Below are 14,358 nucleotides of genomic sequence, written 5' to 3'. Positions count from 1 at the left end.
CAATTCCAGAAATAATTTCGTCAAAATTAGTGTATAACACATCAAAAATTATATATTATTAAAGACTTTGTTTGTAATTTTAAATGATTAAAAAAAATATTTGTATAGTAAGAAAAGAATGAGAAAGATTGACAAAAAAAATAAAATTAAAATTAAAAAAACTTAAAAATTGAGTTTTTGTAAAGAGGAGTTTAGAGAAGTTACAAAAATTCTTTCTTAAGTTTTAAAACTTTTAAACAATAATCATCATTAAATAAATCTTTCTCTTCCTCTTCCGTCTCTTTTTCTAAAATTAAGTAAAAAAAATTAATATCATATCAAATTTAAAGTAAAAAAAATAAAATTTTATTTAAGTGATTATAAAATAAAAAAAAATGTTAGCAATACATTCTTTTAGACACAATTCTTATTATTAACTAAAATTTATTAAAAATTATAAAAGCATAAGAGAAAAATATTAATTCAAGAAGAATGAAAAAGAATAAGACTCATAAAATTTTAATAACTTTTAATAAATTTTAACTAACAATAAAAGTTGTACTAAAAAAAGTATGTTGCTATCAATTTAAAATAAAATAATAGTCTTTTTCACCTACTTATAAATATCATATTGATTATTGATTGTGATTAACAGTGGATTAAAATAAAAGTTTAATTTAAAAATTTACTAATCTACAAGGGTTAAATATTGTCATATTTTTTTTGTTTAAATATTTTTTTAGTCTTTATATATAACTCATTTTTTTAATTTGATCTTTATAAAAAATAAAAAAAAAGTTTGTAAACAAGTCATTAAATAAAGAATAAAATAAAATTGTCTCTAAAGTTAACTTTGGTTACAAAACTATTATACAATATTAATATATTTTTGTATTTTAATTCCTACACTTAATATATTTATTTTATTATAGTCTTTATTATAGTAGTCAATAGCACACAATTTCATGACAAAAGTGTATTGTGAGATATCCTTAATTTTTTATTTAAAAATATATTATTTATAACGAGATAAAGGAAATAAAATGAATTTGTTATAACATATATGGTATAAAAATATGATAAAATTAAAATTTTCTATCAATAAATCTATTCATGAAGATTTACAAGAATATTAGAAATAACAAAATGTAAATTATACTCTTAATAATTACATTTAACAATAATTAATTAAAAATAATATACATAGTTAAATTTTTATTATATACACAAGTTTAATATTTATAAATTGTTATCAAAATTATACCAAGACGTAGATTACATAATTACAATATCAATAAACTAAGTCCTAAGAGTAGTTTTTATTCATATCCAAAACACTAAGGACTCAATCTTAGTCATCATTGTTATGCCAGCCCTCTATCTCAACTAGTTCTTTTGAGTTAAATCCTCATTCTCTCTAACATTTCCAGGATTAGTATTGACATCAACACTTGTTACTTATTCCATAGTAAATCGGGTCAATCTTTCAAAGAAAACGTAATTAAGAAAAATATATAAATAATTTGTAGCTATTGAAGTCTTGACTATTCCTCTAAAAACATAAATGCTAAAGGTGTGGTAGATCCTATTATTTACATGATAGTCTAAAGGTACACTATAATTTAGATTCATTTTAAAGGTAAAAATATTACTCCATTTATTATCACAGTTTACAACAAATTTAAAATAATAAAACCGTTGATATTTCATAAATATATAGTTTTGTCTACAATTTACAAAATAGTCTATTAATCTAATTACTCTTCTACTGTCAGTCATCCTGCTTCTTGAAATGTTTAGTAAAGATGAGCATCTATCCACCATTAAATATAATGCAATTACATTAATATGAACTACAACATAACTTTAGTCATGAATTAAAAGAGAATATTGCCACCTTAGATACACAAAAAAATTTATCAGGAAGTTCCACAAAATCACACATACTCATTCACAATTCACTACAATTTTTTCTCTTAGATACGCACTTTTCTGTGCATTTTGATCATAAATATTTGATATCTCTAGCAATTCATGAGGTCTTATATAGATAGATAAATAGTCGTTGGTTAGCTCTTACATATGGATATAACATGTACAATAACGAGTCATTTGGTAAAGGTATAGTCAAGAATATAGTTAGAAACAAGTGTGAGGCCATGTGACGCATTCACTTTCAAAAAGAGTGTGTACACATACGCGAATGTCGTTTACTACCCTATGTTTCTCCCAAATTTCCTAATCGTCTCTGAAGTCTATACCCTTAGTATATCTCTGTATCTATTTATACTAATTTTTTTTATCACTTTGTACTCATCATACACTTCCTTTCATTTCATTCTCATTATTTAGATAAAATGATCATGCTTCGTAAAACACTTCCAAACTAAGTCCATGCAAGCATATATTATGACATACAACACAATTATTCAGAACCAACTAAACAAGTATCATCAACTTTTCACAACAATTAAATATCATTTAAACATACTTTTCAAACAAACAAAGAATATAATATTCTCATAAGCACACAAATATACATTATGTATAATGACGAAAAAGAGCTCTCCGTGCCTTGAAATAAAGATGTGAAATGAGGATTTCTGAAGGATTTCATTTAAAGAACAACATTCTTCTTAAATATCATAAAATAGAGTATTTTTGAGAAAAATAGAAAACAAAAAGAAAAAAACAGAGCTTTGAGAAACTTACTTGGAGTTGATTGGATTGAACGTTCAAGTTCAGATTCAAGGAATGCTCGAGGTTCAAAGGAGATTTCTCTTAGGAAAGAAAGTAAGAGTTCAGAGAAAAACGAGAGAAAAATGCAACTTGGATTGTAATGCAAGTTTTTTGGTTAGAAATTCCTTAAATACCTTTCAATCTCGCGTATTTTTTCTTGGGCGAAGTACTATCTCGCTTGAGTGAAAATATTAGAATTTTCTAGCCTTTTTTTATATTTTCGCATGAGTAAGAAGATGTCCAAAGAGTTCTCCAAATTTTCCTGCGAGTCCGCTTGAGCGAGCTCCATCTTGTTTGGCCAAGAAGACAGTTGGGGCGACTCTATCCTATCTCGCTTGGGTGAGCCTCATCTTGCTTGAGCAATAATGCTCTAGAATCTCCTGGTCTAGAATACTTAGTCTCACTTGAATTAGACTCCCTGCATTAGACTTCATTCAAAGACTTCTCAAGTTAAACTCAAATTAATCATAATTAATCAACAAACAAAAATTAAGAAAAAGAAGGTGTTACATGTATCACTATTCTAAGTGTAACGTTGCAGTTCTATGTAGTAACTAGAGAGGCGCAAATCACAGCAGTTGTTTGAAACATGATAAAAATGTCAATTTTATCCTTGTTTTTATTAACATTAAGGATTTTAAGAGGTGTAGTTTTAAGATTTTGTTCCCAGTTTACATCGTCAACAATCTTAGTCCAACAAACTTCACCGTAGTCAACGTCGTTTTTTATCTTTATCTTCGACAAGACCTATTCATTTTTGGCATGACCCATTTGTATTAGGGGTTACTTTCCAACCAAAATCTAAATCTATTCATTATATCTAATTAAGTTAGAATCATCTTACTTCATTTTCAGCGAGACCTGCACATTTTCCAACAAGCCATTTGCATTTGAGGCTTTTTTTTGGTGAACTGCTCTATTTTGTTCTATTTTTTTGTGTTTTGTTTTGACATATGAGAATTCTTCCAAATGATTAAAATTTAAATTATCTAGTATATAAATGTTTAACGTAAACTATATTTGGTGTATTTTAAATTTTTAGAGTAATAGTCATTCAGCTATTCGTTATTCCATTATGATATTTTTAAGATTAGTTGTTCCATGCTGTTGTACAGGATTGACTACTATGGTCCTTGTACATAATACAACTTTATTTTTATCTTTATACAAAAAAATAAAATCAAAAGGATAAAAAATATTTCACAAAAGAGTTAAAATAAAAAAAAAATATTAAGGAGGAAAAATCACCATCAAACATAAGTTAAAAAATGTTGCATTAATTCATGATAGATTATGAATGATAATTTAACGATTTTAAATAATATTACTATAACTTAACGTGGTTATAAAAATTATTATGAGAAAATAGTGTTTGATAGTTAGGTAAAAAATATTTTGTTTTTATTTCAAAAAGAATGTAAACTAATTTTCAAATGTTAAATCATTTTTTTTCCATTTAAAAAAGTAGTGACAACTTTCTATTTAATTTTGTTCATTCATTTTATAAGCTAAAATTTCTAATTAAATTTACTCATACTTTTAAATATAATTATAGTGAATTACTTACTTTATGAACAAAATTTAAATGTAATCCTTTAATTAAAAATTTACTTTAATAGCTAAAATATAAGTTAGTATCAAAGGATGATACTAATCTCATAAACAATAATCTTTCAAATGAATCAAGAATAATAATAAAATAAATTTGACTAAACTCTCAAACACCTAATTAGTAAATTACTTATTATACCATACCATTAATTATTGTAAACTTGCTCTACTTGTTTTGATAATGAGTTTTATTTTGGGTTTATTAATAAATACTTTAAAAAATTAGTTCATATTCATAACACTCTTTATTTATTTATTTATTTTGATTGCTGTCATTTAAATTTATAGTCATGTAAGGACTAAAATAAAAATGTATCATGCATAAGGACTATAATAAAGAAAAGGTATGTTATATATAAGGATAAAAAAAAAATTAAATATGAAATAACATCGTTATAAAAACATTATTAATTATTATTATTTTAAAAATATTTTTTTAGAGACTTGTTTACAATTTTTTTAATAGAAACCAAATAAAAAAAATTGATTTCGTATAAAGATAAAAAAAAATATTTAAACATATTTTTCTCACTACTCTTAAGGACATAAAATAAAATAAAAGACAATTTGATATTTTAACCTTTTTCATTTACATGTTAGGTCACAACATGATTTTATTAAACAATAAAAAATTATTGAAAATAAATAATTACTTTTAAAGAAAAAAGAGACAAAATAGAACTAGATATATTTTAAATATTGTTTGAGAATTGATTTCTTTATCATTCTTTTAAAATTATAAATTTATTTGATTCAAGGACGTTTATATAACACATCAACAATGTGATTTTTTTTACAGCCTAATTATGATTTATTCAATTCGGTTGAACTAAATAATTTGCCTCTCTCATCTGTGTGCCTAATTAGTTGGACGAGTTGTTCATTCATATAATCTATTTTAATACTTTAATGAAATCATATTTTTTACTATCGAGTTCTTTAAAATCTGTAAGAATATTAGTGTTGACAGGTTTTGGAATTTGATTTCATAATTGAAAACTTCTAAATCCAATCATTAATAGTCAAATAGTTTGGACAAATAATCAATAATTATTTTTTTAAAATAACAAGCTCACAATCTCTTTCTTTTTCACAACAATAATTATTATTTTTAACAATTGTTTATTTTTTTACACAAAATATATACTTTTTCCAGAGGTAAATAATTTAATAATAAATTATTATTTAGAGCCTATTGCCCAACTGTGCTAAAATCATCAAAATTAAATTTTTAACAATATATACATACAGAAAAAAGATTTTATCTAAAAATTCGTATATTTAATTTGAACTATTATTTAACTTACCTTTAACAATAAATAAAGTAATAAATTATAATTTATTATATATAAGTTAAATAAAGACTTAAATCGAGTGTAAAACTTTCTAAAGTGCTAGTGCCTTTGAAAGAATTAAAATAGTTTCCCATGAAACATGGCAAGAGTACCTTGAGACCGAATTCAAATTTAATCAATAATGGCAACAATGTGGCTCGACCGCAATCTAAATCCAGCAATAATGAAAAAAAAAAATGTAAATCGAATAAACAAGTTAATTCTACACTTGTGGCCAACATGAGGAGTATTACCATTTCAGCAAGCCAGATTCTCGGTGCTAAAGATACATCAATAACAACAACAATCAAACCTTATCTCATTAGGTGAATTCGACTACATAGATGACACGATGTCATCGACTTTGCTTTAAAACCAAATTTTCAAACACCTTACAAAAAAAGCCTGCTAATGAGGTGAAAGGAATACTTTTGTATCAGGTCACTTGATCGTTTGTTTGGGTGCAGATCGACTTGCAAAGATTGCCAAACCTTTCCTGAGTTTAGCATTTCATCAGGAACACCTCCAATTCTCCAATATGAGCAGAAATGGGTAGCCAACTTGATCTGGAATTGCAAAGCAATTGAAAGAAATACTTAACCATGCACTCTTAACAGGCATCTCAAACTATGCACCAAGATCCTGAAGTAGGAGCGAAGGCATCATGTCTTTCCTTACCTTGACACGATCATCATTGAACGCAACAAGCTTGGTATTGGGGTTGCAAAGGACTGTGCCTTTCAGTTATGAAGAAGGCTAATGGTGTTACTAACGAACTAGTAGATAAAGCAGCCTTCAAAGTTCAAAAGTTGTTTTACAAAAATGACATGCAGATCCTGATTGACGGAAACCTACATTTCATCAAGTGACATACTTGACAAGCCCACTGACACAATTTATTTTCCATTTTGCTGATTGAATCCTACATTTCAGTTCTTCACCAACAAATCTCTCTTCCACATATAATGAATCTGCATTGGGATGCTTTTGAGCTTTTGTTATATGGCCAACCTGAATATCAAGTCTTGTTATGCAAGAGTTCAGCAGCAGCTTTGTTTTTGGTTTCATTTGGAAAATTTTCAGATTTTTTCCCTTTTCATTGCCACCTGTTACAGACTATGCCCCTAATCTGTGTAAGTAATCTTCCACTGTTCATTTATTACTGCAAAAATCGAAGATAATTGTGATTAAACGAACTGAAAAACCTAAAATAAGGGTTCGATCAAGCTCATTTAATAGTTAATGACCAAGCTTGAAGCTGTACTGTAAGTGTAACATTCAGGATAATGAAGTTGTTGAAATTACAGCGATATGTAAGGAAGGAGAAAAAGATAAAATAGACTCGGAATAATAAACAATGACAAAGTATACAAAGCAAAACTACCCCATCCTATTGCATGCTATCTTGTAATTATGCAATATATTAATGTGCAAAAAAAAAAAGGAACCGTGAATCCTTGAAGATAGGATTATGAACATGCATTGGACTTGGGAAACTAAAATGAACTTTGCTATAAATATTAAAGAGCTGATAATGTGTCCCCCACCCTTATGAGAAATGAAGGGTTTACAAAATGCACATGCAAGAACCACTAAAAAAAGACTGCATCAGTTGCGTAATACTAAATCTGACACAACAGACACACACATATAAGCACGTAGGAAGAGATATCTCGAGCGTATAGACAACTTCCGTACCAGTTTGATGTTTAAATCAATGGAATAAAGCAGCAGCAACTTTCTATCCTGATAACAATCAAAACCCATCTGTTGCAATGGTAGGTGTCTAACTGTCAATGAAATGGAACTGGCTGGAGCCTAGTGACATGCCAAACAAATGGTACTATAGCCTATAGAGCAAGATATATCCAGCAAGGAAAGACTCCTGAAACTATCAAACTTGTAATATCAAGCTCTGCCATCCTAAATCTGCAAGACAGTAATTTCTTCAAGATATAGAAACCTAAGTGTTCCATGAAAATTTTCTAGGAGGTACCGGGCATCTGAAATATGTCACACAGGTAAAATTAAATAATTATAATTATATTTAGCACCTTGAAATGCATGAGTTAACCATAGCCCACAGAAATAGCATCTACATTATGTGCTCTGCTGCAATGAAATGACAGCCTCTATATATTTGTCAGAATAGCATAGAGCATTTTTTTTACAAATGTCACAGTACTTTGAGAAACAAATAGTCACTTCTTCAGTCACTTTCTATGTCCATCTCATCATGTCTCAAAGTTTTACGAGCTGTTCTATGACCAACCATAATATTTGCAAATTCTTGAATTGAACAGGAAGTGCTCTGCCTCATCTTATCTGCCAGTATTTCTACGTGATCCAAAAGACCAAAACCCAAGAGCCGATTCCTCAGCAACTCAACGGTAGTAACATATGGCGGTATTCCTTCATCAATCATCATTTCAAAATACTTACATGCCTCCTCCAACTTTCCCTTCTTCTTACAAAAACCATGAATCATGACAGAATATGTTGAAACAGAAGGATAAAATTTTTTGTCCCCCATGTTCTCCCAAACTTCAGTTACCTTATCAAACCTTCCTATCCTAATCAGCAATTTGAGCACCATGTTATACGAATGGCGATCAGGGAGACAAGTATCTTTTTCCATTCTAGACATTAACCTTAGGGCTCTATTGACCTCACAATGATCACAATGGTAAGCTAGTATTGCATTATAACTCCAAGTGTCTGGCTTTACTCCCATCGACATCATTTCGTCCAACAATTGATAAGCTTCTTCCACGTTTTCATTCTTACAAAGTCGCTTTATAACACAATTGTACGTAAACACATTAGGCAAAAGGCTATACCTCCTCATTCTATCAAGAACTCTGAAAGCTGAATGCATATCATTTGCATCACAGTATGAGAGAACGAATATCGAGTAAGTAAAAGCATCTGGCTCAACCTTTTTTGACAGCATATCATAAAAAACATTTGTAGCTTCATCCACGTGACCTCCTTTGCAAAGAGCCTCTAACAAACTATTATATGCAAGCAAATCCACTGCACATCCTTGCTCAAGCATTGCTTGAAACAGCTCACGGGCTTTCTCCGAATCACCAATCTCACCCCATCCACTAATCAAAATGCTGTAAGTTTTAGCAGTTAACGAAAAACGATTCTTAACGTGATCAAAAAATCGTTGAGCCTGCTTAACGTGCTTCCTCTTGCATAAACAGTACAAAAGCTTATCAATATCGTGAACACTTGGCTTAATTCCAAATTCATTCATTCTAGCGAAAGACCGAATTGCATCATCTGGCAAATTAGCCTTGCTATATGCTTTGAAAATGAGCCAGAAAATTTCATTGTTGATTTCATAACAAGAAGAATCTCTAATTTCTATGAGAAAATCCCAGAGTATGGCAAATTGTTTACTACTTCCTAAGATTTCCACTAAAATGTGGAAGCTGTGGACACTGTGCTGAAACCCTGGAATTGATTTGGCCCAAAGGAAAAATCTGTGGGCTGAGAAACCGAGATTGTTGCACCTCTTCAAGACCTGTTCGACCAAGTTTGTGGATATTTGTGATGAAAAAGGATTGAGAGAAAGTTGTAGATCGTGGTGAGGGGAACGGTGATCACTGAGTAGACGAGCAATCTCATTCACAAGATCTGTGGTTGAAACTTGTAATGCTGCCGAAGAGTAAAAGCGATGATGGTAGCGTTGAAGAAGAATGGAAGAGAAAGAGGGTAAGATTTTATGTTTGGCTAAGAGTAAACGAAAAGGCATTGTCATCAATAAGAGGAAACATCAAACATTTCATATCAGACCCATCTTTGCAGTTATTAGAGCCAAATTAGGGTTTCCTGGGGACGTAAGAATTTCCGCGTAGATTTTATTTTCTTTGCATCTTTTCGGCTGATATAATTGTTAGATTTTAGCGATAAAATTTGTAGTGTATTTAAAAAAAATAAAAAAAATAAAAATAAATATATATATATATATATATATTTTAATATATTAGTATAATATAGAAAAAGTATCCAATACACTTTTAAATTTAATAGCATCGTAATATTTTTTTTCTTCTTTTCAAACGGTACCATAAATTTGAAGAAAAATTATATAATTTTTTAATTAATAGTAAATTTTTTAATATTTTAGAAATTAAAAAATATTTATATATTTTTAAATAAATTATTAATTTATTATTTATTAATTTAAACTTAACAGTAATAATCATATTATGTAGTACTATAAAAAATACTTTATATATATGAAATTTAGAAATTATATATTAAAATATAATGTTTTTTAAAAAAAACTATTAATCAGTAGAATACTAATGAAATAATGACATAAAGTTTTAAACGTTATTTTAAAAAATAAATAAAAATTAAAAATACTAAATAAGCATCACTAGTAATTTTTGGTCTTTTGAAAAAATTTATATTTTTATATTTTTTTAAAAATACCATATTTTGATAATTTTTAATTTTTTTATACTGTTATTTGTTTAAGTTATATATATATATATATATATATATATATATAATACTTTTTAACTCTAAATAAAATAATCGTATAACATTTTAATCTTTCTTTGTGATTCCTGTTTTATAAACTTTAATTAAATAATAGTAATGATAAACATATTGAAATGAAACAGACAATCTTTTTAATCAACAAAACCTTCAACGTGCTTTTTAATATTGTTATTGGGAATAGTATTTTTACATAATTTATAATTGAAATATTTAAAACCTAAGTTTTAAAAAATCAATGCAAATATATTAATAATCATATAAATATATTTAATAATATTATCTTCACGTACAGTCTCATAAAAGATTCTGAAGCTAAATAAGAGAAGAGGATTACGTTAGATTCTTGATAACTACCGTAAAATTATTGAAACTCGTAAATGAATAACTCACAATTAAAACATTTGCATTTAAATTTAAAAAATATATGACTTCGCTTGTACTTTTTAAAAATGAACTTTAACCTTAAACATATAATTATGCTAAGTGAATTTTGATAAATTAAGCAATATTTATTTAAAATATATTCAATCTCTAACTTCTATTTCGTTTCTACTTATCTTTATTTTAATATTAAATTAATACAACAATTTTTATTGTCTCTATAAAAAAAGTGAACAAATATTTAAAAGTTAAATAAAAAACATCAGTAAGAAATTGGGCAAGAAAAAACAATTATAAATAATCACATGACATAATGTATATAAAAAAAATATAATTATAAGTATAATATAAAACAGAAAAGACATAATTTAAAAACAAATATCTGTGGGAGGGCTCAAAGTTGCAAGCCATGTATTATTTTAATATAAGGGTACACAAAGAAACTCCAAACGAGTTATTGTTTTTGTTACAAAGGGAAGTGGGGTTTGAAAAGTGATACATAATAATGAAATAATTAGGGCTCTTATATGGCGACACTGTGAAGAACCACAGTTTCAATAGTGAGTCCAGGGCCAAAGCCAAACAACACACCCCATTCAAGTCCTTCACCAGTGGTTTTAAGTCCATCTTGTGCTGATTTTCTTCTCATCTCATCTAAGATGAATAGAACACAGGCACTTGACATGTTACCATAGTCACTAAGAACTTCTCTTGTGGCCTTCATCTTTTCGGGCTTGAGGCCCAACTTTTGCTCAACTTGATCAAGAATTGCAGGCCCACCTGGGTGTGCAATCCAAAAGATTGAGTTGTAATCAGAGATACCCAATGGTTGGAAGGCCTCAACTAGGGCTTTGTCAATGTTCTTTGAGACAATCCCAGGAACATCTTTTAGTAAATGAAATGTTAACCCAACTTCACGAAGGTGTCCATCAATGGCCCCTTCACTGTCTGGAGCAATTGTTTGTGCAGTCCAAACTAACTCAAAGAGAGGTTTTTCAATTTGTGGAATTGGGTCAGACCCAACAATAACTGCAGCTGCTCCATCTCCAAACAGGGCTTGGCCCACAAGACTATCTAAGTGGGTATCTGTTGGGCCACGGAATGTGACTGCAGTGACCTCAGAACAAACAACGAGAACACGAGCACCTTTGTTGTTTTCAGCTAAATCCTTAGCCATACGAAGAACCGTGCCACCTGCGAAGCACCCTTGTTGATACATCATGAACCTTTTCACATATGGACGAAGTCCCAAGAGTTTAGTGAGTTGGTAATCAGCACCAGGCATGTCTACACCACTTGTGGTGCAAAAGATTAAGTGGGTAATCTTTGACTTTGGTTGACCCCATTCTTTTATGGCCTTGACCGCAGCCTCTTTTCCTAGTCTTGGTACCTCCACAACCACCATGTCTTGCCTAGCATCCAAAGAAGGTGCCATATAAGCACAAATGTTAGGGTTCTCTTTCAAGATCTCTTCTGTTAAATACATGTATCGCTTCTTGATCATAGACTTGTCGCCTGAAAATTAGTATAAAGAAATAACATTAGTATTATAAAGTCAAGAGCAAATCACACAGTGAGTTTTATTGTAATGCAAATACTAAAAGGTTAACTGAGAACAGTGAGTAAATTTTACAAACTGTGATGCTTTTTAATATTTGCATCCTGGTAGACCCTTTTTACTAGTTGATATTTGCATGCTACATAAGAGTATTTCAAATATTGATTGTTTTATTTTTTTATGAAAAACAAGTTTAAGCAGATATTTTAACATAAAAAAGTTATACAAATGAAGCAATTAAGACAAAGGGTATCTAGGAAAAACAAGTGGAGAGATAAAAAGATTACTTACACATGCGTTTGAATTTCTCTTTGAGCTCAGTCATGTGCTCGCTGTTAGTGATTCTGAAGTAGTAATCAGGATAAGTGCTCTGATCAACACAGTTGGGTGGATTTGCAGTTCCAATGGCAAGGATGGTTGCAGGGCCTTCAGCCCTTTGAGCCTTGCGAATCTCAGCTACACTAGCCATCTTCCCTTCTTCTTTCGAAAAAATTAAGCTTGAAGCAAAGATAAAAAATTTGGATAGGAAAGTAGTATAATTAGAAGACTTAATTAACTAGTAGATAGAAGAAGAAGGGTGAAGATGTGCTGCAAAATGGAATGGGACGATAGCATTATATATGTAAGTGAAGGGTGGGATTGGAGGGTAGGTGAAGGTCACGTGCTTGACCAATATGCCATCCTATGATGGACTTCTAATGGACAATTTCCACCGTCTACTATGACTGCCCGTGAGTCTGTTACCTTTGGAGTTTGGTGCTTGCATGTTTCTCAATATCTTCTCTACCCCCTCTTTTTTTATTTTTTTTATTTCTTATTTATCAACCAATTATTGCTTATATTTTATGCCTTTTGGGGATGGGCGATTCATGGGTACATGCATCAATCTTGGGTCTCGAATGGATTAGCCTACTAAATGACCCTATGGTTGACCTTTTTGCAATTTGCAATTTGCAATTTGCAATTATTCTTAATAGTCTTTGTTAATTGATAATCTTACCATTGCTTGATAAATATTTTTAAAAATGCTAAAAACATATTAAAAGCAAATTTTAATGTATTAATTGATTAAAAGCTACAAATTTTAAGAAAAATAATTTATTAATTTCTTATTACTTGTCTTTAAATATATATATATATATATATATATATATATATATTCGACATTATGATGATAATAATGGGTTAGTAGTATTTTTTTTATTCTTTAGTCAGTGTTTTTAAACATTTACTTGCATCTAATTAAGTCTTGGTCGTCCACTTGTGTTAACAACATATACTTTTATGTAAGTTGTAAGTAGAATGCTTAAATAATTTATGTTTGCATTAATCGCATTTACAAATAGGCTTGTTTATCTAATAGAAATTAATTTCAAATGGCTCTTTGTTCATTGAATCTAAAATATTTTAATTTCGAAATCTTCTTGTTGCAATGTTCATTTGTTTTATAGGGATGTTTGAATTTCCTTATTTTGAGAAATTTGATTCATAAACACGTTTCTTTCATGTTATTTTTTAAATTTCAATTTCAGTCAACCGTCATAGCCATAAAAGCGTCACTTGGTCGTAGTTAAGTGCAAATGAAATCTACGGCTAACGTTGTACCACGTCACCGGTATAACTTTGTACCACGTTTTCGGGTCGTATTGGAACTCCACCATTGTTTCTTCTCTCCTTCCTTATTTATTTTGTATATATTTTCTACTTGGCTGTTGCAAGTGTTGGAGCAAGACTCAGTTCTAAACTAATAAAAAATTATCATGACTCAGTATTTTTATAAAATTTAAATTTGAGTTGTTGATTTTTGAACGGTCAAGGGATGGAGCCACCTACCAACCTCATACCAAAGCATCATTTTTAGTTTACTTGATCTCTATTTATACATTATTTTTTACACAACATTCTTTCTACATATTCTAAGGAATATGCTAATATCAGTTTTTAAGATAAATAACTAATAATGGTGAAATTTATTAAAAAATATTTATTATACTTTTATAATATTTATAAGTTTAATGTAATAAATATACAACTTTTTTATTTATAAATACTTAAAGTCAACTTTAAGAGATGTGGATTAACAAAACCCATACTTTTAAAAGAAAAGAAAAGTAGTAATATGGACATTCGTGGAATGTATAACAAACCTTACGTATGTATAACTAATATTAAGTCTTCATCAAAAAAGTTGGTATACTTACTCGTTTAGAAACTTAACAGTATAATACAAAG

General features: G+C 29.0%; 2 protein-coding genes across 3 annotated transcripts; both read right to left on the bottom strand.

Annotated features, from left to right (window-relative positions):
- Positions 1 to 5,760: 5,760 nt before the first annotated feature.
- LOC113869626 (pentatricopeptide repeat-containing protein At1g52640, mitochondrial) lies at positions 5,761 to 9,565 on the bottom strand. 2 transcript variants are annotated; one of them, XM_027506054.1, is made up of 3 exons: positions 7,718 to 9,530; positions 7,362 to 7,592; positions 5,761 to 6,825 (listed from the first exon to the last, which is right to left on the bottom strand). In XM_027506054.1, exon 1 carries the CDS (start codon positions 9,433 to 9,435, stop codon positions 7,873 to 7,875), a length of 1,563 nt encoding a protein of 520 aa, XP_027361855.1. In that variant the 5' UTR covers positions 9,436 to 9,530; the 3' UTR covers positions 5,761 to 6,825; positions 7,362 to 7,592; positions 7,718 to 7,872. The 2 variants fall into 2 exon arrangements, with proteins under 2 accessions (XP_027361855.1, XP_027361854.1); XM_027506053.1 differs by having other exon boundaries at positions 7,362 to 9,565.
- A 1,390-nt stretch (positions 9,566 to 10,955) lies between these two features.
- On the bottom strand, positions 10,956 to 12,716 carry LOC113868972 (chalcone synthase). Its single transcript, XM_027505014.1, has 2 exons — positions 12,418 to 12,716; positions 10,956 to 12,083 (listed from the first exon to the last, which is right to left on the bottom strand). The coding sequence occupies exons 1-2, from the start codon at positions 12,593 to 12,595 to the stop codon at positions 11,092 to 11,094; spliced, it is 1,170 nt and encodes a 389-aa protein (XP_027360815.1). The 5' UTR covers positions 12,596 to 12,716; the 3' UTR covers positions 10,956 to 11,091.
- Between the last annotated feature and the right edge of the window lie 1,642 nt (positions 12,717 to 14,358).

This window comes from Abrus precatorius, unplaced genomic scaffold (genome assembly GCF_003935025.1).
Source record: "Abrus precatorius isolate BTA unplaced genomic scaffold, Abrus_2018 Scaffold6, whole genome shotgun sequence".
Lineage (NCBI taxonomy): Eukaryota > Viridiplantae > Streptophyta > Magnoliopsida > Fabales > Fabaceae > Abrus > Abrus precatorius.
This window is presented reverse-complemented; position numbering and strand designations above follow the sequence as displayed.

Bases quoted from the DNA above. Each gene is read 5' to 3' on its own strand.
- LOC113869626 (XM_027506053.1), bottom strand. From the start codon at position 9,435: ATGACAATGCCTTTTCGTTTACTCTTAGCCAAACATAAAATCTTACCC.
- LOC113868972 (XM_027505014.1), bottom strand. From the start codon at position 12,595: ATGGCTAGTGTAGCTGAGATTCGCAAGGCTCAAAGGGCTGAAGGCCCT. The intron at 12,084-12,417 runs GTAAGTAATCTT...ACTAATTTTCAG, and splicing joins AGAGAAATTCAAACGCATGT to GCGACAAGTCTATGATCAAG.